Here is a 22,492-nt window from a genome sequence, read left to right on the forward strand (position 1 = left end):
GAGCCACATCTGTGACCTACACCACAGCTCACGGCAATGCCGGATCCTTAGCCCACTGAGCAAGGCCAGGGACTGAACCCACAACCTCATGGTTCCTAGTCAGATTTGTTAACCACTGAACCATGACGGGAACTCCAGCATTTTAATATGATGCAAAGTTAAATTGTTAAAATATGGAAAATTCCGTAACTGTCCTTTCAGCACTGTGTAAGGACTCTCTTAATACTAGAATTTTATAGCTATTTAACTTTATGTAATACACAGCTGATGTTAAATATTACCTATGATCAAACAGTTGCATGTTACATAAAAATATACTATTTTGTGGGTTAAAAATATAATGGTAATTAAATATAAGGAGAAACAAACTTACAAGGATGACTTCTAAAGCTGGTAATATACCCATGTTTGACAAAGTCTTGAAAAAAGCATCTCTGTTTTGAGGTTGTAGCGTTTGGGAAAACGCACAAAATTCTTTTAAAAAGTTAACCTGAAATTAGGAAAAAGGTTAAGTGAACATAATAGGTTGTATTGTTTTAGCTTCATGGCCTTTATAATATCAAATTTCTTACCAATTCCTGTCTTTTTTCCTCATCTGTTGCTTCATCTGTTAATTGTGCAAACAAATCTGTCAGAAATTTTTCATCTTCCTGTGAAATCGAAGGATAGATTTTAATTATGCTAATAATATGAAGAGTATATAATAAAATACATTTTCAAGATGTTACTGTAGAAAATATAAATTGCAATAACTGGAAAAGGGAAAGATGGTATTGGCAATGCTGTTTTTTAAAAGAGAAGGAAAAAATTATTAAAGGATAAACTGGGGATTTATACAGAAAGATTATCCTTTACATTTCAGCAAGGCTCTACTTTCCTAAGGTAGTTAAGGGCCACATTTAAAAAATTTTGGGCTTTGTGGGCCATATGGTCTCTACCACAACTACTCTGTTATGTTGTTACAGTAGGAAGCAGACACAGGCAATATGGCAATGAATGAGTATGGCTGTGTTCAGATAATATTACTTTATGAAAGAAAACAAACATGGTTGGTAGACCCCTCATTTCACAGGGCTTCTGCAACCTCTCAGAGGAAGATAAAACTTCCTTCACATTTTAAAAACAGCAATAGTTAAAAAGCTAAATTCAGAACTTTGGAATTAAGAAACATCTATTATTTAAAGATACACACACAAAACAAATACAAAATAACTTAACACATATTATTCTACATTAAATTAGACCATTTCTGACTTCCTGTTCAATTTTGTCTATCACTATTTTTAATTAAGATTTTATTATATTTTAATTCCATACTACTTCAGCCTTACAGACATGCCGAAGTCTAAATATGTGTATGTGTGTGTGTGAGACCTTCCGCGGGTTTATAAACCCCACATTCGCTGCCATAGGTGTTTAAGAAACATTTTCTGTGATGCTAGTGATTCCCACTTTTACTTTTCTATGGCCTAATGTACAAATAGGCCATACCTTAAATGTCATCTCCAATGTCAAGATCCAGCTAAAACATATCCTACCAAATGGAAATCAAATGACTAAAAATGATTCTCCAGACTGCCACAAAGTTTAGAGAATCAAGACTGTTGTAACAGTGTTACACAGAAATCAGTCAAGGGTAAGGGTTATGACTGTGTATAAGGTGGGTTAAGAACTGCTTCTCATCAAAGAAATTTGTAAACTCTCCTTCTTTCACAGTATTTTGAATATAAACACTCAGCATCAACAGAAACAGAAAGACCCACACAACTGGCAGCCAGCATTTTACAGAGCATACTGTAGGGAAACAAAGACGTAACTTGAAATTATTCGTAGTTAATGAGTAAAACTGGCATTTTGCAGGTATGAAGACCAAGAAAACACAAAAGTGACAAATCCCTATACAACAAAATGAGAACCATGTGGAGCTAAGGAAAAGTACCAGCAGCACTCAGAATTATCCAAGGAAACCAGGAATCAAACAAACACAGAACAGGTAGCTAGCCAAAAACTAATTCCCTTATCAAAGAACAAATGAAAACTGATACCAGAACCCTTCTCCTCATTATCAATCAAAATGTACCATTTAGAGGATTACTGTTGTACTTACCAGACTGCATTGCCTATATTATTTGTCTGTCTTAAATGAATGGAAAACATGTCAAATTAGTCAACATGAATTGGACTTATCACTAGCTTCAGGAAATTGGTTTTGGTAAAACTAACTTTTCTATTTGAATTCATAGACTTTTTTTTTTTAAAGTGATAAGGCCAGGGTCACTAAAAATACAGCAATTTTCTAAAAAGAAACAGATGAAAATTAAACTTACTGCTTTATTCATAACATGTGCTATCAAGCAGTTCTTTTTTTTTTTTTTTTTTTGGTCTTTTGTCTTTTCTAAGGCCGCACTCACGGCATATGGAGGTTCCCAGGCTAGGGGTCGAATCGGAGCTGTAGCCACTGGCCTGTGCCAGAGCCACAGCAACTCGGGATCCGAGCTGCGTCTGCGACCTACACCACAGCTCACGGCAACGCCAGATCCTTAACCCACTGAGCAAGGCCAGGGACCGAACCCGCAACCTTACGGTTCCTAGTCGGATTTGTTAACCACTGCACCATGATGGGAATGCCCTATCAAGCAGTTCTTACTGGCATTTATTTGCCTCCTTTTTAAATTTAAATCCAGGTTTCTAATAATTGCTTTTATTTATAAATCTGAGGTAAGGTCTAACATCTCTTAAATCATATCACATCTATTATTGTTACATGGGTATAAAGAAATAAAACACGGAAGTATGAAACTCACAAATGTTTAGTTTGCAAACTTATATTTCAGTTGCAATAGCCTAATTCACGCACCACAGGATAATTTACCGAGACTCTCTGACTCTGCAGGTTAGAAATGCAGATTACCTGCCAGCTCACAGATTTGGATTCTGTGTTTTGGCAGCATCCAGGAAACTGCACCCTAGGCCCAGGCAATTCTGATGCAAGCACCCTAACACACCACACTTGAGAGACTGAGTATACTCTAACAAAAAAAAATTTGGAGTTTAATAGGCAATAATTAATAGATTTGTAAAAATAATACTTGAGTCTTTATCATGTATCTTATTTAATCTTCAGATGACCTTATAGGGTAGGTTCCTATATCACTATCCTTAAGATTAGGAAACTGAAGCTTTAAAAGATTAAGAAAGTTGCCCAAGTCACAGAGCTACTAAGTGACAGGTGGAACTGAATCTTACACCGAAGTCTAACTTCCCCATACTTTCATCCATTACAAAAGCATGCCTTTTGGTAGGGAGACATGCAGCTATAACTTGCCAACATCTGCTATATTCCCTTGACCCTAAAACTGGACCTCTAATAAATAATTACCTGTGAGTTCTATATATTCTATAGACTTTATATTCTATACTTAGACATGTTTCTTGAATTCTACTTTTTCTTTCCCTCTTCTATTCTGCTTTGTGCATTACTGATTAATATCTCATATTGTTTCATGATCCTTTCCCTGTAATTTCTTCAAGCTAGACCTTTTGTTAAAAATTACATTTACTTTCCCTAACCAAAAAATAACCTTCTAGTACCACAGTATTATACATTACAATCTCTTGTAATATCAACAAAATATATACCTTTAGACAAAAATTAAAATTCAATTTAGGTACTTAAAAGGAACAGAAAATTACTTCTGCTAAAGGCAATAGGTCTATCTGTTGTTCTTTTTTTTTTTTTTTTGGCCACTCCTGCGGCATGTGGAAGTTCTCAGGCCAGGGATCAAACCTGAGCCCCTGCATTGACAATGCCAGATCCTTAACCGCTGCACCACAGGAGAACTCCTAGCTATCTTTTTAAGTAGGAGAAAAAAGAATGGTAACTTACCTGTAACATACCAACAATTTCTACTTTATTGAAAAAGATAAAAGAGTGAAGAGTTGATAACATATTTTCTTCAAAGACTGAAGGGGTAGGTAGAACCATATCCTGTATATACTGAACTCTGTATGTCTGATGAATTTTTTGTTTCAGCTCAGGATCTGATATGGGAATCACTTCTTTAAACTTGGCTGTTTTTGTTAGAAATTCCCTATGTTTTCGTGGTTGTGATAAAGCAGGATCGTATTCTAAGCATCCAATGACGTCCATTATACATTCCTCGGAGAACATAACTTCAAAAAGAGCAGTTCGATTCAAGAGGAAGATGCCTTTGATAATTTCATACAAGTGGTGCAGTCCTTCAATATTCTCCAAATCCTCACACACATGAAAAAGCTCTAAGAGCTTTTTAATATAACCCTCATTTTCCAGTGCTAGTGCAAGTTTTTCACGACGCAGGGGAGAAGGTAAAGATGATGCCACAAGTTCTGCAATTTCCTCAAGGCGACTTAATTCACAAGATGGCAATTCTAAACCTGGCGATGACATATCATCAAAACGTTCCTCTTCAGACTCATCTACAAGGTCCTGAGTGATGTCCACTGACGGGTCCTTTCCTTGAACCTATTAAACAAGATTTATAATAGCTGACAAAGTATAATCAAAGCAAATCTAAATAATATTCTTAGATATGAGATGTTCTCAGAAAACTATAATGATAATTTTCTTTCAAGTTTATGATGAACTTTCTTTAAACTTGACAATTTCCTACTTTTCTACATTACACTTCTATAAATAACATACTTTTAATTTTAAGGAAGGAAGTTCAAAGTGCAGAAATAGAATGAGCTTCCTTATAAGTACGAGGTTTACCAGCAAAAGAAACATTCTAAGATCTGTTAAATTAACTGCGGCTGTGACTTAAGAGTGCCCTGCAGACCCATAATATACAAAGGCACGATGATAAAACATCCACTCACATTTTATATCCGTGGCCCTCTTTTCCAACAGACTAGGACAAATTTCAGAAACATCCCTAGCACTGTGCTCCAGTATAGCCACCACCAAATTCTTCAAAGTTTAAAATTCAAACAAACGCTGTGACTATAGAAAATATTAAATATTTTTCTTATTGCTTACATAATATCAGTTAATTTAGAAACCAAGGGCCAAGAGCATGTACAAGCTGAGTTTGACCACAGTGGGTCAATGATTTGGTATAAATGCCCAAAACTATGATTAAGAAAATCTGAATGAGAAACAAGTACACCGACAAAAAACTAAAACTAGGTAACTGTGATCTCTCTCTAGTAGCACTATCCCCTAAGAATACCTGCTTAAAGACCATGGTAGTTCTCCTTTCTACACACTTCAGCGATCCCCCAGAAGCCCTAAGGTTTGTCATAAACCCCAACTTTATGTCAGTGTAGGGGTTCTAATTATAAAAAGATAACTTAGAAGCCTTCACAATTAGAAATACATTGTAAGGTAAAAGATTTTTTACAAAAGGTGAAGGACATGCTTTGTAATGAGATGAGTTTTGCTATCCTGGCCCTATAATTTGACACACTAAAACAGCCCCAAAAGATGAATGGCAAAGAGATGGAAAAACTAGGCTTTATGTGAAAAGACCAAGAAACCTGAATTGCTTAGCATGGTTAGGTGATGTTAATGGACACTAGAAGGAAAGAAGGCCTGGACTATGTCTTGAAATGTGCTGCAAGGTGATACCATCTTGATCTTAACCCAGTGGGTATCACCACTAAAAGGAGGGTAGGCACATTCACAGCTTGTACCTGGCATGGTCTCAAACTGGCTCTGGATTCTTTTAATTATGTAAGTTCTCATCACAGCTTTAGACTCCTAATATTCAAGCTACGGCTTTGCCTACAGAAAAATGGCAGGTGTTTGATTTAAAAACCAAATGAAAAGGGATGAGAGCCCTTACTATAAGGAAAATGCTACTTTCTTGAGTTAACTTGCAAATATGAAGGTTGAACAGGTAATCAAAAAGGCCTGTGTTTAAGATACTCTTAAAAACTGATCTGGCTAAGGGAAACAAGGTGAAACTATAATAATTTGACAATTTGTTTCAGTCTTAGTTGAGAACAGAAGCAAAAGAAGAATGAAAATTTTTAGAGGAAAGTAGACTAAGCTAGAAGACAGAGCTTTCCTTATGAAAAAGGATAAATCTCAGAAGTCAATCTAGATAGATACGAAGAAAATGAGAATGTGAAGACCATAAAATATAAAAAAGGAGTTCCTGTCATGGCTCAGCAGTTAACGAATCTGACTAGCATCCATGAGGATGCAGGTTTGATCCCTGGCCTCGCTCAGTGGGTTAAGGATCCGGTGTTGCCATAAGCTGTGGTGCAGGTCACAGGCATGCCTCAGATCCGATGTTGCTGTGGCTGTGGCTACAGCTCCTATTCAACCCCTAGCCTCAGAACCTCCATGTGCCACAGGTGCGGCCCTAAAAAGAAAAGGGAAAAAAAAAGGTTATAAAAAGGAAAAAGAGATGCACCCAGACCTAACTGCTAATGAGGAGGGTACTAGAAAATGGGGAGATTTGTTTCAAGATGAAAAAAAAAAAAATTAGTAGTAGAGTTCAAGAACTAGAGAAACATCTAAGACCTCAGAGAACAAAATGTAGTAAATTTCCTAGACTAAGCCAAGATCCAGAAATTGAGACGGACAGGAGGATCATGAAAGAATCATTGAGAAAGGACATCTTGAACATAAACTACGTAAAAGTTGGAGGGAAAGATAAGTAGCCAGTGATTCTCAGGAAAGTTATTGTAGAGGAAAGTATACAAGTACTTGTTCCCCAAGAGAAAATGACTGAAAAATTCACTATTACAGACTAAGGAAAAGCACAGTAAAGGTCCAATAATTCTAAAGGAGAGCCAGGCATGACAGTAACAGATTGAGTCCAGGTCTGAGTTAAATACTAGCCTAAAAGAAGATTCTGTCCAGAATAGGACTGTTCATCTCAGAAAGGTGAAGCAGAACAAGATCTGTCTGAATAAGGGTGCTTTAGGCACACTCTGAGCTCATTAATCTCATCTCTTTTTATGGGAGAACTCCCCCCCACATGACAAAATCTAGAGGAACATGCTGTGTAAAAACAATTATATGGGACAGAAAGCAAATAAAACGTATGAAAAAGGCATAAATATAAGCCTTAGTTTTTCACATGTTAAGAGAAGCAAAGGGACAGTTTAACAGGTAGGTAATTTTTGGAGGAAAAAAAACACAGCTTATTAGAATATATAGAAATCTGCAAGGAAAAACTGTGTCTTAAGAACACTGTAGCGTCTAACTAAGGCAGTGGCTCTCAAACATCAAGGTGCATCAGAATGGCCCAAACCAGGTGTTGACAGATGACAGCCAAACCTGGCCCACCACTTGTTTTTATAAACAAAATAGTACTGGAAGAGAACCACATCCATTAACTTATGTGTACTCTATGGCTACTTTCACAGTACAACGGCAGAACTGAATAGTTGTTATTCAGTTCTACGGACTGTATGGTCCATAAAGCCTGCAACATTTACTGTCTTGCCCTTTACAGGGAAAATCTGACCTAGAAAGCTTGTTAAACTTGCAGACAGAAGAAGTGTTCTTAGGATATAATGGTCTGAGTCCACAATAACAGCCAATGGCTTGACCAAAAGAGCACATAAAAAAATGACCATTCACAAAATATTGTGGAGATTTTATCACTAGAATGGGGTACTAGAACCACTAGGGAATTCCAGAATAAATTGAGAACATGCAAAATTGAGGTTGTAGAGATAGTTAACAGTCAGGAGAAGTTACTGAACAAAGAATAATACGATAAGACTTGCATTTAAAAAAATTTTTTTTTGTCTTTTTGCTATTTCTTGGGCTGCTTCTGCGGCATATGGAGGTTCCCAGGCTAGGGGTCTAATCAGAGCTGTAGCCACCGGCCTACACCAGAGCCACAGCAACGCGGGATCTGAGCTGCGTCTGCAACCCACACCACAGCTCACGCCAACACTGGATCCTTAACCCACTGAGCAAGGCCAGGGATCGAACCTGCAACCTCATGGTTCTTACATTTGTTAACCACTGCGCCACGATGGGAACTCTAGGACTTGCATTTTTAAAAAGATCACTCTTAGCTGTGGTATAGATTTGGGGTGAAAGCAATAAGCCAGGCAAGAAATGATGGTGGCTTAGTAAACTAATAGCCTTGAAAATGAAGGTAAGTGATTAGATTTAAGATTTATAATTGAGGGACTGAACAGATCTAGGGAAATGAAGGAAGAATAAAAATAACCCATAAGTTTCTGATTTCAGCAACTGAATGGCATTTGCTACAAGAGAGATGGGAGAATGAACATCTCAGTGAGATTCAGTTCAGTTTTAGACTATTAAATTTGAGATCCTACTAAACACTCATGGAGGAGCTCTCAAAAGCACTAGATATAAAACTCCAGAGTTCAGCAAACGTCTGGGCTGGGTAAACTGGTGTCTGTAAATTGCACTTTCCTGTAAATCAAGCTTTTCACAGACAGCAGTGAATTTAAGGATTTATATGAAATGTGTCTCCATTTAAACCTGGGTATTAAAAGCACAGCAAAAAACAAAGTATTTTTTAAAAAACATGTCGATTTTCTAATTTTTAAAATTACCTGACATATTTTCTCCCAAATTTCATCACATCCAGCTTTTTCTTGAAAGCTAAGGGCCAAGTCATAATTTTCTGCTTCAGACCACACAATCAAAGTGTCCTTGAGAGAAAAAAAGAAGTCTGAATAAAACATATCATCACAAACCACTTCAAAACACAAAGCATATGAATAAAGCAATAAGGAACTGAGAACAGTACTAATTTTTACTTTTTGCAACATTGATATTACTAATTACCAATACCTTTTTTATACTTCATTTTATCCAATCTATACATGAAAACAATGTTCTCCTTAAGGAGTAAAACCAGTATGTGAAAAGCACTACAAATTGAGCACACAATCTAAATGTACCAAAAGATACAAACTGAACATTATGTCAGGCCTTTGCTTGCACATTAAGTTACAATGAGGAAGTCTGAGTATTCAATAATTAGGACACATTAGGAGGATGGAATTAATAAAATAAGCATACCTCTACCTCCTCTCTTGTAACTGTCAGTTACTCTTTACCTGGGGCACTTGAGGCTCATGAAGCCTTTGAAATTATTAGCTAACTCTGTAATATGTAAGCAAGTATCTGGACAGGGGTTTTGGGGTTTTTGTTTTGTTTTGTTTTTGGCCATTCCTGTGGCATACAAAAGTTTCCAGGCCATGGATCAAACCCATGCCACAGCAGTGACCAGTGACCATGCCGGATCCTCAACCTGCTGAGCCACCAGGTATCTCTTGGACAGAGGTTTTTTTAAACTTAAAAGTTCATGAAGATGCTCCTATCAGCCCTTTATCCCTTTCAGACAAATTTGTATTTTTTCAATGATAGTAAGTTTAATAAAACAGTTCAACGGTTTTTATTATGATGTAATCTCATCAAGACACTGCACTTAGAATACTGAGACCACTTTATTTTTCAAGCAGTCCAAAGAGAAGAATCAGGAGTAGAAATTAGAGTTGGATGGATTTGAATAAAATATAAAGAAAAAATAATTTAATCCGACTATTAAGTAACTGAAAGGAGCCAAGCCAAAGCTGGCTGAGCATGCACTGGGATGATCCTGGATTGAGGAAACATGACTGTATCTTTAAAGTATCTTAAGGGACCTTTGTAATTTATAATACTTTTCACTGCCTTGGCAAGGACACCTCTGATTGTACACAAATGGATCCCATGTTTAAAAATGTGTGTGCTAAACTGCATATTAACTATTCAGTAGATTATATAACTGTCAATCATGAGGCCAACAGTCTCTTACTGAACTAAAGTGATGCCACTTTAAGTAAATAAATGATCTTTTGATTAAGCTGTGCAGCATTACTAAAAGGCTAAATCCACAAGTCTTACTCAGAATTTTTAAAAAGAGCTCAAAGACCTCTTTTTACTATCTTCCAGGACTTCTAGCGATCACAGATCCCAAGCAAGCAATCTGCCCCACAAGACTGAGTAGTTGTTCAGGCTCAAAATAATTTACATTAACATTTTAAGATCAACATGTCAGAAGTTAATTGGATAGCCTCCCTGAGCCTCAGTTTCCTCATCTTTAAGCTACTGGGATAATACATATTGTTATGAAAACTGATGATAACATAAGACCCACTGGAAAGTTTGAAACCACCACCACACTAGTAATAAGACAGCTTTAATACAATTGCAAGCAACTGCTCTGCTACAATATATATTAAGAATCTTTTGAAGACTTAAATCAGGGCATTGAAAGAAATATGCTCTTAACTACCCCCTTGACAAATTCTAAGTTGGAAAATTTTTAGGAACTGCTCTTCTATTTTTCTTGAAGAGCCTAATTTTCACCAAATCATCTTGCCTGCTTATCTTCCAACAACTTATAGGTTAAGACATATAGATTTTTCATTCATCCGCAAAACAGACTCAATAATTTCTTCCTAGGATGTGTTTTACTCTTCAGCTGATTGAAACCTCAAAATATGAATTTAAGTATAGAACATCAAAATCAAATACTCTAGTCTCCAATCAAACCTGAAAATGTTAAGAACACCAAAAGCAATGAAGTGTTTATTAAAACTTTGTTTATAAGCCACTGAACAATCAAGAAAATGTTTCATATTGTACTAGTGTTTCTTGGACAAATAAGTCACCATTAAATAAATTTAAATATCAGCTTTCCTATATACTATCTGTGTGACCTCAAGCAAGTTACAATCTTTAGGCATCATCTACTGCAGAAAATATAACTTAACTTCCCTCTAGTAATATTTTAATGGTCGATGATGAAGCAAAGCACTTTATAATCTGTTTATAATGTATTTATTTATAAATATATATAAAATATGCCTGTAATATTTTTATTTTCATTTATTTTATATTTGCATCTTCAGGGCAATGAGGGTACTGATACTGATGTCACTGGTTTTGTAGAGCACTCATTATTATCTATGTGAGTGTGTTCTGAATACATACCATTTGATGATAGTGCCGGTAAGTACTAAGTGAGAGACATGCAGATAGCTCTTGCAACAGAAGGAGTACAAGAATGTATTCAAGCTGAAAGTTGGCTTAAAAACCTACTACATCATTATAAAGTCCTATTCAGGCTATATAAGAAATCAGATTCACTGAATTGTTAAATAAAGATACAAATGTTCCTTTTCCACTACCATCTACAAGAGTAAAAAAAGGAGTTTCTACTATTTAGTCAGTTAGTATCTGCCTAGTCCATCAGTGGTCACTTTTATTCCCTTTAGATGTAAACAAGAAAACTGCGTTGTTTTAGTTTTAACTTTTGAGAAATAAGGCTTAGCTGGTCGAATATCTGGAACTTAAACTTAGTAACCTGAAACAGGTTTTTTTAATTTAAAAAGATTGCTTTATACACTATAGAGACTGTCAGAACTGTATTTATTTATTTTAGGGCCACACCCTGACGTATGGAAGTTTCCAGACTAGGAGTCAAATCGGAGCTATGGCTGCCGGCCCACACCACAGCCACAGCAATGCCAGATTCAAGCCTCTTCTATGACCTATACCACAGCTCACAGCAACGTTGGATCCTTAACCCACTGAGCAAGGCCAGGGATTGAACCTGAGTCCTTATGGATACTAGTCAGGTTCGTAACCCACTGAGCCACAATGGGAACTCCAGAACTGTATTTGGAATTAAGACTGGTAAAGGGTGCTGCAGTCGGTTCTGATTTTCACTGTAAGGAACCATTTAATTACCAAACTGAGAGGATAATATCCAAGATAAAGCGGATCTTCAAAATTTTACCTGTTGTTTCTGGTATGCAGTATTAGGATTTATTTTGGACTCTAAAAGTAGAGAACCTAGGAAACAGAAAAAGAAAATATTCCATTATGTAACTGCATGGCAACAGAATTATATTCCTTTACATACACACACATTTGATGCACAGACAACTTCAGTTGATATATGTTAAAATACAAATTTAAATATAATAATTTGTAACCTATGAAATGCTTGCTTTATACATGCTTACCTTTAACAAGACAGACAATTATTTGAAGAAAACTGGATAGTAACAGAAATCTAACAACTCCTGGGCAGCAGATGGTAATGAAATGGTACAGGGTGAAGCCAGATGATTTGGAATTAAATCTTTGATACACAGCACTACTTAGAGAAATAACTTAAAACGTGCAAATAAACATTTTTAATAAATACAATCTGATCTATCAAGACTGAAAAGATTTCATTTGCAAAAATTTGAAAATAAGGATAAATATGATCCATTGTTTGAGTACATCCCCAAATCATGCTTCACCTTAAGTTTGATTATTTCTGCTTAATACAGGAATTACCACAATTTTCCATCTTTAAATAATTATTTCACTTCACAGAATATGGTAATTTGCACATTTCTGGAAAATACTGCTTTGTCACAAAGAGCAAATTTCAGGACTAAACTTGGAGTTCCCGTTGTGGCACAGCAGAAACAAATCCAACTACTATCCATGAGGATGCAGGTTTGGTCCCTGGCCTTGCTCAATGGGTCAGGGATCCGGCATTGCCGTGAACTGTGGTGTAGGTGGCAGACGAGGCTTGGACCCCACATTGCTGTGGCTGTGGTATAGCATGGCAGCTGTAGCACTGATTCGACCCCTAGCCTGGGAACTTCCATATGCCGTGGGTGTGACCCTTAAAAAAAAAAAATTTAAAAAAAATTAAAAAAAAGCAAAGGTTAAACTTATCTCTCCCTTCATCAACTAGTTTCAGTTTAAAGCCAAGTTCTGCATTTTCTCTCATCCAAACCTTTCATTTTTTTTCTCAAATTACGTTTAACAGTTGCCTGATCCATTCCAAACAGTGGCTATTCATTTGAGAAAAGGGTGTTCTTAACATTTCCAAATTCAGCTAGTTTTTGCTTTTATGTTAAAATTTGTTTTCTAATGTTGTGACATCATCCCATGTTAGTGATTTACTCACCATTCACTATTTTGTGTTTGTTATGGTGATCTACGATAATGAATATAGTAAAACCCACTTTGCCAAGTTTGGGGTGACCTACTTAGCAATCACCGTGAACACATGAACAGCTTCTCACTTCACTGGAATCTGCCCAGTGTCTAGCACAGGTGAACTGCTTAACTCAAAATTTGTCAATCTTACCCTTTCTGTACTTAAGGTAACTACACAGTCTCCATATTTTCCAACACCCCATTCTTTAGGCTCTTTTTACTACTTTTGACTCACTTAGGTTCAAATTCTGGAGGAAGCCTGTTTAATCTTCCTCTTTTCCCAACTTTTCCAAAAAAAATCAAAATAAATTACCCAGGGCCCCTTAATTTCCTTAATCAATGAAATTTTATTTTGGTAATTACTAATAGATGTCTTATGTTTATAAAAAGGAAAAACAGCAAGCAGATGAACTTGACATCAGGAGTCCCTTAAAAGTACTAAAAACCTCCAATTATCTCTGTAAATATTCTTTCATTATTTTGTTGTTTAATTACTAGAACAAAAATTATACTCTATTACTTCCCAATGAAATCACAAAGTATGTGAGATACATCATGGATCAAAGTTTTAAAAGATGAGTCATGACATTTATATCATACTCAAAAGTTTCTAGGGAAAATACATTCCAAAAACCCTACTTTGAAATTTAGCATGTACTCGAAAGCAATCTAAATAATAGAGTAAAACAACTGCATTACTTTATAACATATTTCAGAAAATGCAATAGGTCTAATGTCATAGAACCAAACTGGTGTCACAGTACATAACGTTACCTTAAAAGCTGAACTGCACAAAAGCACAACTTACCAAAGGGAAAAAAATCAGACATCATTGATAAATGATGTTAACTAGATATAGTCAAAGGCAGAAATTTCTATGCTACAAACATTACCATCAAGAATGTGAAAAGACAACTCACAAAATGGGCTAAATTACTTGGAAATCCTATCTGATAAGGGACTTGTATCCATAACTTTTACAACTCAATAGAAAGTCAACCTAATTTAAAAATAGGCAATGGATTTGAATAGATTATTTCTCCAAAGAAGATACATTAATGGTAATAAACATGAAAAGATGCTAAATATCATTAGTCACTGGAGAAATGCAACTCAAAACCACAAAAAAATACCATTTCATATAAGCTAGGAAGACAATGACAAGTGCTGGCAACCATGTGGAGAAACTGGGACCATCATACGTTTTTCTTGTGGGTATAAAAAGGCATCCACTTTGGCAAAGTTTGGCAGTTCTTCAAAAAGTTAGTTACTGGCAATTCCACTCCTGGGTATACATCCAAGAGAAATGAAAACATATGCCCACACAAATATGTGTACACATACATTCATAGCAGCATTATTCATAACAGCAAAAAGGTGGAAATAATCCAAATGTCCAAACCCTGATGAATGGGCAAATGAAATACTATTCGGCTATACAAGGATATGAAGTTCTGACAACACTGTAACAGATGAATCTTGAAAACATAAGTGAAATAAGCCAGTCACAAGAGTTGCATATTTTAGGATTGCCCTTATATGAACTGTCCAGAATACGCAAATTTAGAGGATTTGTAGATTAGTAGTTGTTTAGGACTGTGAGGAAGGGGTCACAAGTGGGTAATGATTGCTAATGGGTACATGATTTCTTTCGGAGAGGAAAAAATGTTCTCATTGTGGTGATGGTTCCATAACCCTATCAATATACTAAAAAAATACTGAACTATACACTTTGAAGTACTGATTTAGACAGCATCTGAATTGTTTAAAAAAAAAAAAAAAGCTTAAGTGTAAATATTCATACCATGGAATACCATATAGCAGTGTTAGTGAATGAACCAAATTTATGTGAATGCAACAATGTATGAGTCTTAAAAACAAATGAAAGAAGCCTCAAAGGTATACACCGTAAATCCATTTATAGAGTTCAAGTTATGGTGTCAGAAATTAGGGTGGGGGGAAGGGGATAGTGACTAAGAGACAGGAAATAGGCTTCCAGAGTGATGGTTATTGCTGTTTCTTCATTTGTGTGCTGGTTATTTTGTGAAGAATTAATAAAGCTGAATATTTAGGAAATGTGTACCCTTTTGATGTATTCTACTTTAAAAGATTTCTCTTTTAAGTTTAAGAGAAGGGGTAAAACAACACATGACACAGGGGCTAGAGTTATCACTTCGAGTCGTGATTTCAAGAACACACACCTGACATGGCAGCTGCTAAAGCAAAAAGAAAAAACCCAGCAGTGGTACAATTATTACTTTTCAAGTACCCAATTTTTTGTATTTGCTTCAAAACTCTTGTTAGTGTTTACAGTGTTATGATGACCAGAAAGGAAAAATCAATCACAAATTGAAAGTTTGAAGTGTTTCCTCCCAAAGTTCTAGTTAAAATAAGAATATGCACATACTAGGAGCTTCTGGTGTAATAACTTTTTCTTTCTCCTGGGCCATTTACAATGTCAGAGGCAAATATCTCTCCTGACACCCATTTCAGCCATATCCTGTGGCTTTAGTCACAAATTCAGGAAGTCAAGCTTTGGTCCCCAAATACCATGTTCCCTAGGATGTTAGTAAGCTCTAGTGGCTGGAACATGGATAACAGCCTTTTGCCTAGGGGAGTAAGATACAACGAAAAGACACATTTCTAGGTTTTATTCCTAAGCCATCTATTAGGTTCCCCACTCCCCATTTCTTAGTTTCTAATGGATAAAGTTATGAACACTTTTCCAATTGAAAAGAGCTGAAATCAGAGAACTCAAAACTAGTGCCTGTAGTATGGATCCAGGCAGCAGACAGCTTTTTTGATTCCTGGTCTAACAAACATACTCATACACCGAATTCATGCAAATCTTTCAAAATGGTTAGCAAGTCCGTGAGCTATGGTGGAGGGTGCAGACACGGCTCAGATCCTGTGTTGCTGTGGCTCTGGTGTAGGCCGGCGGCTACAGCTCCAATTAGACCCCTAGCCTGGGAACAACCACGTGCTGTGGGAGTGGCCCTGGAAAAGGCAAAAAGACCAAGAAAAAAAAAAAAAAAGTCTAGGGAGTTCTCTGGTGGTCTAGTGGTTGGGACTCTATGCTTTTACTGCTGCAGCTGGGGTTTGATCCCTGATCTGGGAACAGAGATCCCACATCAAGCCACCTCATAACAAGGCCAAAAACAAAACCCAACAGATCTAGATTCCTGGCTGGGTTCGGGAAAATGACCCCAGAACTATGAATCAAAGAATCAAGACACCAAGATCCATGGTTAGAAAAAAATAATACCTCTTAAGGTTGCTTTTGAGTATTGAGTATTTTAACTCAGTACTAGTGTAACTGAGTATTAACTGAGTATTTCTGAGTATTATATTAAAGCGCCTATCCCAGTACCTAATACATAACCAATACTCAATAGTTTAAAGACATAATCAGAATATCATTTATTTCCCTGGCATCACTGTACTGCTGAATATTGTTAACAATGATCCAGAAACACATTACAAATCAAACACTAACCAACACAAGTTCATAATACTGCTTAAGAGAAACATTCTAGCATACAGTATTTAGGAAACAGTCCATGAAAATTGTTGAGACTTTAAATCTTCTGTTACAATTAAATTTAGCTGGAAAATTAACTTGCGCAGAAGATATCAATTCTTTTCACTGGAAAAATGATAGTTTCCATAATTTTATGGTTCTATTTTCAATATCAACCAACCAGTCAGATTCAAGGAGTATGGGAATATCTGGTTTGGGGTTGAGAAACTTGGATCCTTATCTTAGTTCAGATTTGGATAAAAACCTAAGGATTTCAGCTCTGCTGCTGTAAGTAAGCAGCTCAACTTTTTGGCATCTCCAGTATATTGACATTATCAATGGTCAAAGCTAAGGGCAGGAGTTTAGGTACTGTGTTTCACTAGTAGGAAAAAGCACCACCAAAATGAAGGGAAGTCCAAAATTTTATCTGAATAGGAGACCAGTGTATGCTTTAAACCTATAGCAGGTCAGTGTTCCAGGTTACTCCCTCCCAATTTTGTGGACGACAGATTACACATGCATTTAAAAGCTAAAATGAAGGAAATGAAGTTTCAAGAAAAAAGCTGGTAGCATTACACTAAAAAGTTCCACACCTGTCAAGCCTTCACTACATTCCAACCCCATTCGTTATACCCAAATACAGCCAGTGGCCCTCAAACTTTGAGAAGTTATCATATGTAACAGATAATAAATAAAAGTTTGGTTATTCTAAGCCTATTAATTTTCCACACTGTAGGTCTGTGCACAGGCACGCACACACACACATTGCACTTACATCAACTTTTCAAAGTAAACTATTTTTCCAGTACTGACACTGGGCTTCTTGGTAGCTAAATTTAGAATGCTTACTGTATGCAAGGGTCTATACTACTTAATGATTTATCAGAATAGCAGTAAAAAAAATGCTGATGCTACTTCGGTTCATTTCTCACCACAGCAGCCAAAACAAAACAAAACAAAACAAAACAGGCTTTCCTACCCAAAGTGTTGACCTCCTTTTCTAACTATAGGAGGAGTAGAGGCAGATCTGCCCACAGCCAAGTCCTATCAAGACATAGAAGCACTGGACTCCAGTTTTTACCATTAGCTAACAGTGCTACCTCAAACAAAACATTTCTCCATGTATCATTTTCTTCATGCCTCAAGTAACAGTGAAGACTGAATTATTTTTAACTCCAAATAAACAAGTCAAATAATAAAAATACTATGAAATGTAAAATATACTTTATAAAACTTAAGGTAAAAACCAAATATAAGAACAATATTCAGAGTTCCTGTTGTGGCACAGTGGAAACAATCTGACTAGGAACCATGAAGTTGCGGGTGTAATCCCTGGCCTTACTCAGTGGGTTAAGGATCTGGCCTTGGCATGAGCTGTGGTGTAGGTCACAGACACAGCTCAGATCTGGCATTGCCGTGGCTGTGAAAGAACAATATTCTTGGGAGTTCTCTTGTGGCACAGTGGGTTAAGGACTTGGCAATACTGCATCGGCTCAGGTTTGATCCCTGGCCTGGGAAATTCCACACACCAAAACAAAACAAAAAACCCACCAATCTTGGTTGGCAGGTAATCCAGAATAGAGTATGGAGATGATTTTATGTTCAAAGACATCCTTCAGTGTGAGGAGAAATTACAATTTATCAATTCTAAAATTGGCAGGTGCAGGTGATAAAAAAAATAGTGGAAGAAAATGAATGATTTGAACATGAAGTGAGAGGGTGGAAGGAATGACAGTATTATCTTCGCTTCAGCAAGCCAACAGGTATAGCATAAACTGGAAGAAAAAACAATACTAAGTAATCTTTATTGGAAGATGGAACTCTGCAGGTACACTACATAAAATAAATACAACAAAACCTGAGAAATGAGGCAACCTTTTTTTTTTAAAAGAAGGGATATGTTTCTGCAACATATTTTGCCAGTAGGAATGTACCGAATAAGGACGCAATCTAGAACATGGGCTCAGAAGCTTGGTGAGACATCCCACCTCCCAGGCAAGGTGAGCTACAGATTTGCAAAGCCACTCAGCTCCAGAGGGGAAAGGCAAACTTAACCAGACAAATGTGCCCTGTAACAGAGAGGCCACAAGAACTTGCCTTCCTGATTTTCACTTAAATGTATAAGTTCCTTTAACAAGATAAATGACTCATTTTATGGAAAACCAGAAATAACTTTCCATTTCGCTCATCCTAATAAAATTCTCAATTATCCTGTAATGGAGAATGAGGAAGGCACACAATAAAGGATAATTCAAACTTGCAGCCAATACAAAAAGTCCCACTTGTGGCTTAGAGAGAAACTATAATTTTAAGTATCTTCAGGCTAAAAGTTGTTTTCTTTCTTTCTTGGACACCCTGTGGCATGTGGAGTTCCCCAGCCAGGAAGTTTCGACCTAAACCGTAGCTGAGGCAACACCAGATCCTTAACCCACTGTGACAGGCATAGAACCTGCACTCCCAAGATGCCGCCATTCCCGTGGCGCCACAGCAGGAGCTCCTAAAAATTGTTTTCATATTCTGTGAAATAAACCTTGAGTCTACATAGTAAACCCAAGTAGATAACAATGTGTGGGTTTAAAACATACCATAAACAGTTGATGGTAATTAAATAATTGATAACACAAGTTTCAAACCAGAGGCTAGTCTCAATCCCAGACACCTCTCCCTCACCTCAGTTTGAACGCTGATCTTCCCTGCTTTTTAACCTACCTGTGCGATTGATCTTAAATTATTTAGCTTCTCTGAGCCTCTGTGTCTCCATATGTGAGTGTAACTAATAATAGTACCTACACCAGAAGATACAAGTAAATCTCTGGCACAAGGTAGACCCTCAATAAATTTTGACTATTCTTCCTATTTGGAATTTTCTTTTTAGAAAAGAATAGTAATAATTAAAGATTATTTACAGAGTATTTCGCAAGTATCCAGAATTTTCTAAGCCTATTCTTTTTGGATTTAGTCTGCTAACAACTTATAAATTAACAAGGGCGCATTAGTCAATTTATTTCAGGGAGTTCCCTATCAGATAAAAATGAAAAAAAAAAAAAACCAAACAAAAAAAACACAGCAGATTCCGAGATTCCGACACTGTGTTAGAGCAGTTTGATTCCCTATAATACGACGTTAAGACAATGCTTAAAAAGACTTTAACCAAAGGACTTTGTTTAATGAGTCCAATTAAATACACATTGCGAAGTTATGCTTTATTTTAAATTATTATGAGATTTCAAAGAGTTGACCTCAAATCTACATGCTTTCATCTCAAAAGAAGTTAACTAGGAGTTCTCCTGCGGCACAGTATGTTAAGGATCCGGCGTTGTCACAGGTGCAGCAAAAAAAAAGTTAACTGAATCCTACAAACCCTGTACCTTCCAACTCACTATATAAAGTTCCCCAAACATGCAAAAACAGAGAAGTTAGTCATTTACTATGTGAAAGTCATATACAAAAGCACAGTAACACTTCACATTCAAACTTGTATTTTTCTCCAGTTTTATGTTACTTTGGTTAGCCTTACAAAGTAATCTATGCGCTATATACTGCAAATTACAATTTTTCTCATTCAGATTGAAAAGCAATGTCTCTAGTCTTCAATTACAGAATTGTGAGTCTTACTCGTGTTTCAGAGAATTGGAGTACTGCTAGTAGTGAGTCCAACTAAAGTTGCTTGAAATGAGTTTGTAATAATTCCCATACAGAACAACTACGATCTAAACCTGAAATAATTAGCTCCCATAAATTTATAGGCTATTATCATAAGACAGGTTTTCAAATTCAGAAGAAAAAATTTTGAAAAGTTTTACCTGATGTGAATATTTTCTCTAAGGGAAACTGACCATATGCCACCAGGGAAGTGGCAATCCCTTAAACAGTGTGCCTTTAAACATGTGAAACACTTATCTTCAAACAATTTGGTCTTTGAACCTTAAGAGCTGTTTCAAAATATGCGAAGCATAGGCACTAGGGCCAGTTCCAAAGGTTTTAAAGGTTTCTACCAACTTCTCCCCACCTGTTAACTGAACCAAATTATAAATATACATTTTAAGCAATCAAAAAGCTCGTATAAAATGTTTCAAAACTTGCAGGATTTACCGTGAAACCACACACCAAATTCTGCATTTCTTATGAAAAAGGCAACTAACCCTGGGGGAACACAAATCTAGCTTCTCATGGAAAAGAAGAAATATTTTCTTTGCCGAGTGCAGAGTTACCTGCCTGATTCATAAACTAGGGATGCCAACTTGCAAGAGGATCAGAAAAATGCAGCAGAAATATATTTAAAAAAAAAGACAAACAGCAAAATATTTATGCTCCAAAGAGTAAACAGCTAAAACTTTCTTAGCTCTGGGAAAGTTTCATGCCTGCTTTACAGATAAGTGAACTAAGGCAGGAGATCGGATTAATCGGGGCCTTTCTCAAGGTCACTCTGGTGTAAGAACAGCACGGTCCGGACTCCCGCCCCCAGGTCCCCGACCTCTCCACACTCCCAGGCGGCAGAGCTCAAGGGTGCCTGGCTCTGCTCACGACCCGGCGCCCGGAGAAAGAAAACACTTCGAGGGCTCTCGGAGCAGTTCCGGGGGGACAGGGGTGCCGGGGGCCCTCCCCCGAGGCGGCGGCCGCCCCAGCCACCCCCTCGGAGAGAGGGCCACGGGCCCCGTGGCACCCGGGAGGTGGCCCAGGGCCGCGAGGAGGGGAGGGTCCCGCCGCCGAGGGGTTCACTCACCGTCGCTCTCGGCCCTGACAAGCAGGGACATGCCTTTCAGCCGCTCCACGTAGCCCGACGACACATGCCCAGTGCCCCGGTCGTCCCACTGCCGGTCCTCGTTGAGCGTGTAAACCTTCACCCGCCGCCGAGTGTCGGTCATCGTGCCGCGCGGGGGCCGGAGCAAAGGCCCCGCCGGAGTAGCCCGGAAAGGGGGTCCGGGGAGGCGGGAGCCGAGTGAGGAGGACGCCCGCAAGCCGAGGGCTCCCCGGCCTCACTGCCGCCTCTGGCCGCCCCGGGGCCGCGCTGCCGCCCGCATGGCCCGCCGCGGGGCCCGAGCTCTGGGGCCCGAGCTCTGGGCCCCCGCCTTGCCTCGCCTCCCGCTCCTCGGCGCTATTGTCCGGGCCCGGCGAGCCCAGCCACCCCGAGGGGGGCGCGCAGCGCTTCGCAGCCTCCTGTGCCGCCGCGGTAGGAACTCGGGGCGCCGGTCACTGCCCTGCTCCCGCCTCCGCCATGATCTCCGCGAAGCCGCTTCCCGCGCCGCCGCCGCCTCCTCAGGCCGCCGCCGCCATGTTTTCCTTCCTGATACCTGGTCCTGCCACCGCAGCTGGGGCTGCGCTCCGCTCCCGTTTCAAATGTCCGAAGCCGACGAGCGCCTGCTCCTGCTGCAACTGCTACCACTGCGCGGAAGACTCCGAGAGCGCCCAGGAGCAGGAGCGCTCCCGGCTCCTGGGGGTCCCTGTTCCTCCACCGCTGCCGCCGCCTCTTCCGTCTTCCTCACAGAGCCAAAGCCGCCGCCATCTTGGTTCGCTCCTCAATAGCGGCGCGCGGGGCCACCCAGGCAGCAGCTGCAGGGGCGGCCCGTTGGCCCCACCATTTAAAGAGACAGGAGCGAAGCCGGGAGCCTCGCAGCAGCGGAGGCCTCGGACGGAGGCGGGAGGCTGGCGCCGAGCTGCCGAGGTGGCGAGAGCGCAGGGAGCGGAGGAGGCGGAACGCTGGTCGCGCCGGTGACGGCCCGGGACTTCCTCGCGCTCCCTGCACGCACCGTCGTGCGAGCGCGGGGCGGTGTGTGCGTCCGTCGCGCCCTGTGTTCGTCATCAGCCCGGCTCCGGATTGGAAAGGGGCGTGGAGCCCGCCTCCGGCTGTGGAGCGCAGGGCGGCTCCCTGCCCGCCCGGAGCTTCGCGGCTCGGGGGCTGGCTCGCTGTCCAGCCGCGTCTGCCCCTGTGCTGCAGTCGCCGGGCGGCTTCGTCCTGGGGCTCTGCCACGCCGCGCCGGCCTCCG

At 39.0% G+C, this 22,492-nt stretch overlaps 1 protein-coding gene across 2 annotated transcripts in view; it reads right to left on the reverse strand.

Annotated features, from left to right (window-relative positions):
• Positions 1 to 22,217, reverse strand: part of PPP4R3A (protein phosphatase 4 regulatory subunit 3A) — a 35,691-nt gene extending 13,474 nt beyond the window's left edge. The window contains exons 1-6 of one of the 2 annotated variants that reach the window (XM_047794651.1): positions 21,232 to 22,217; positions 11,781 to 11,836; positions 8,542 to 8,640; positions 3,887 to 4,504; positions 573 to 650; positions 374 to 490 (exon numbers count right to left, since the gene is read on the reverse strand). In XM_047794651.1, coding sequence (XP_047650607.1) covers positions 374 to 490; positions 573 to 650; positions 3,887 to 4,504; positions 8,542 to 8,640; positions 11,781 to 11,836; positions 21,232 to 21,373 — 1,110 coding nt within the window. In that variant the 5' untranslated portion in view covers positions 21,374 to 22,217. The remainder of the gene's footprint in view (positions 1 to 373; positions 491 to 572; positions 651 to 3,886; positions 4,505 to 8,541; positions 8,641 to 11,780; positions 11,837 to 21,231) is intronic. The other variant, XM_047794652.1, reaches the window with a different exon arrangement.
• Positions 22,218 to 22,492: the final 275 nt, after the last annotated feature.

Source organism: Phacochoerus africanus, chromosome 9 (genome assembly GCF_016906955.1).
Source record: "Phacochoerus africanus isolate WHEZ1 chromosome 9, ROS_Pafr_v1, whole genome shotgun sequence".
In the NCBI taxonomy this organism is placed as follows: Eukaryota; Metazoa; Chordata; class Mammalia; order Artiodactyla; family Suidae; genus Phacochoerus; species Phacochoerus africanus.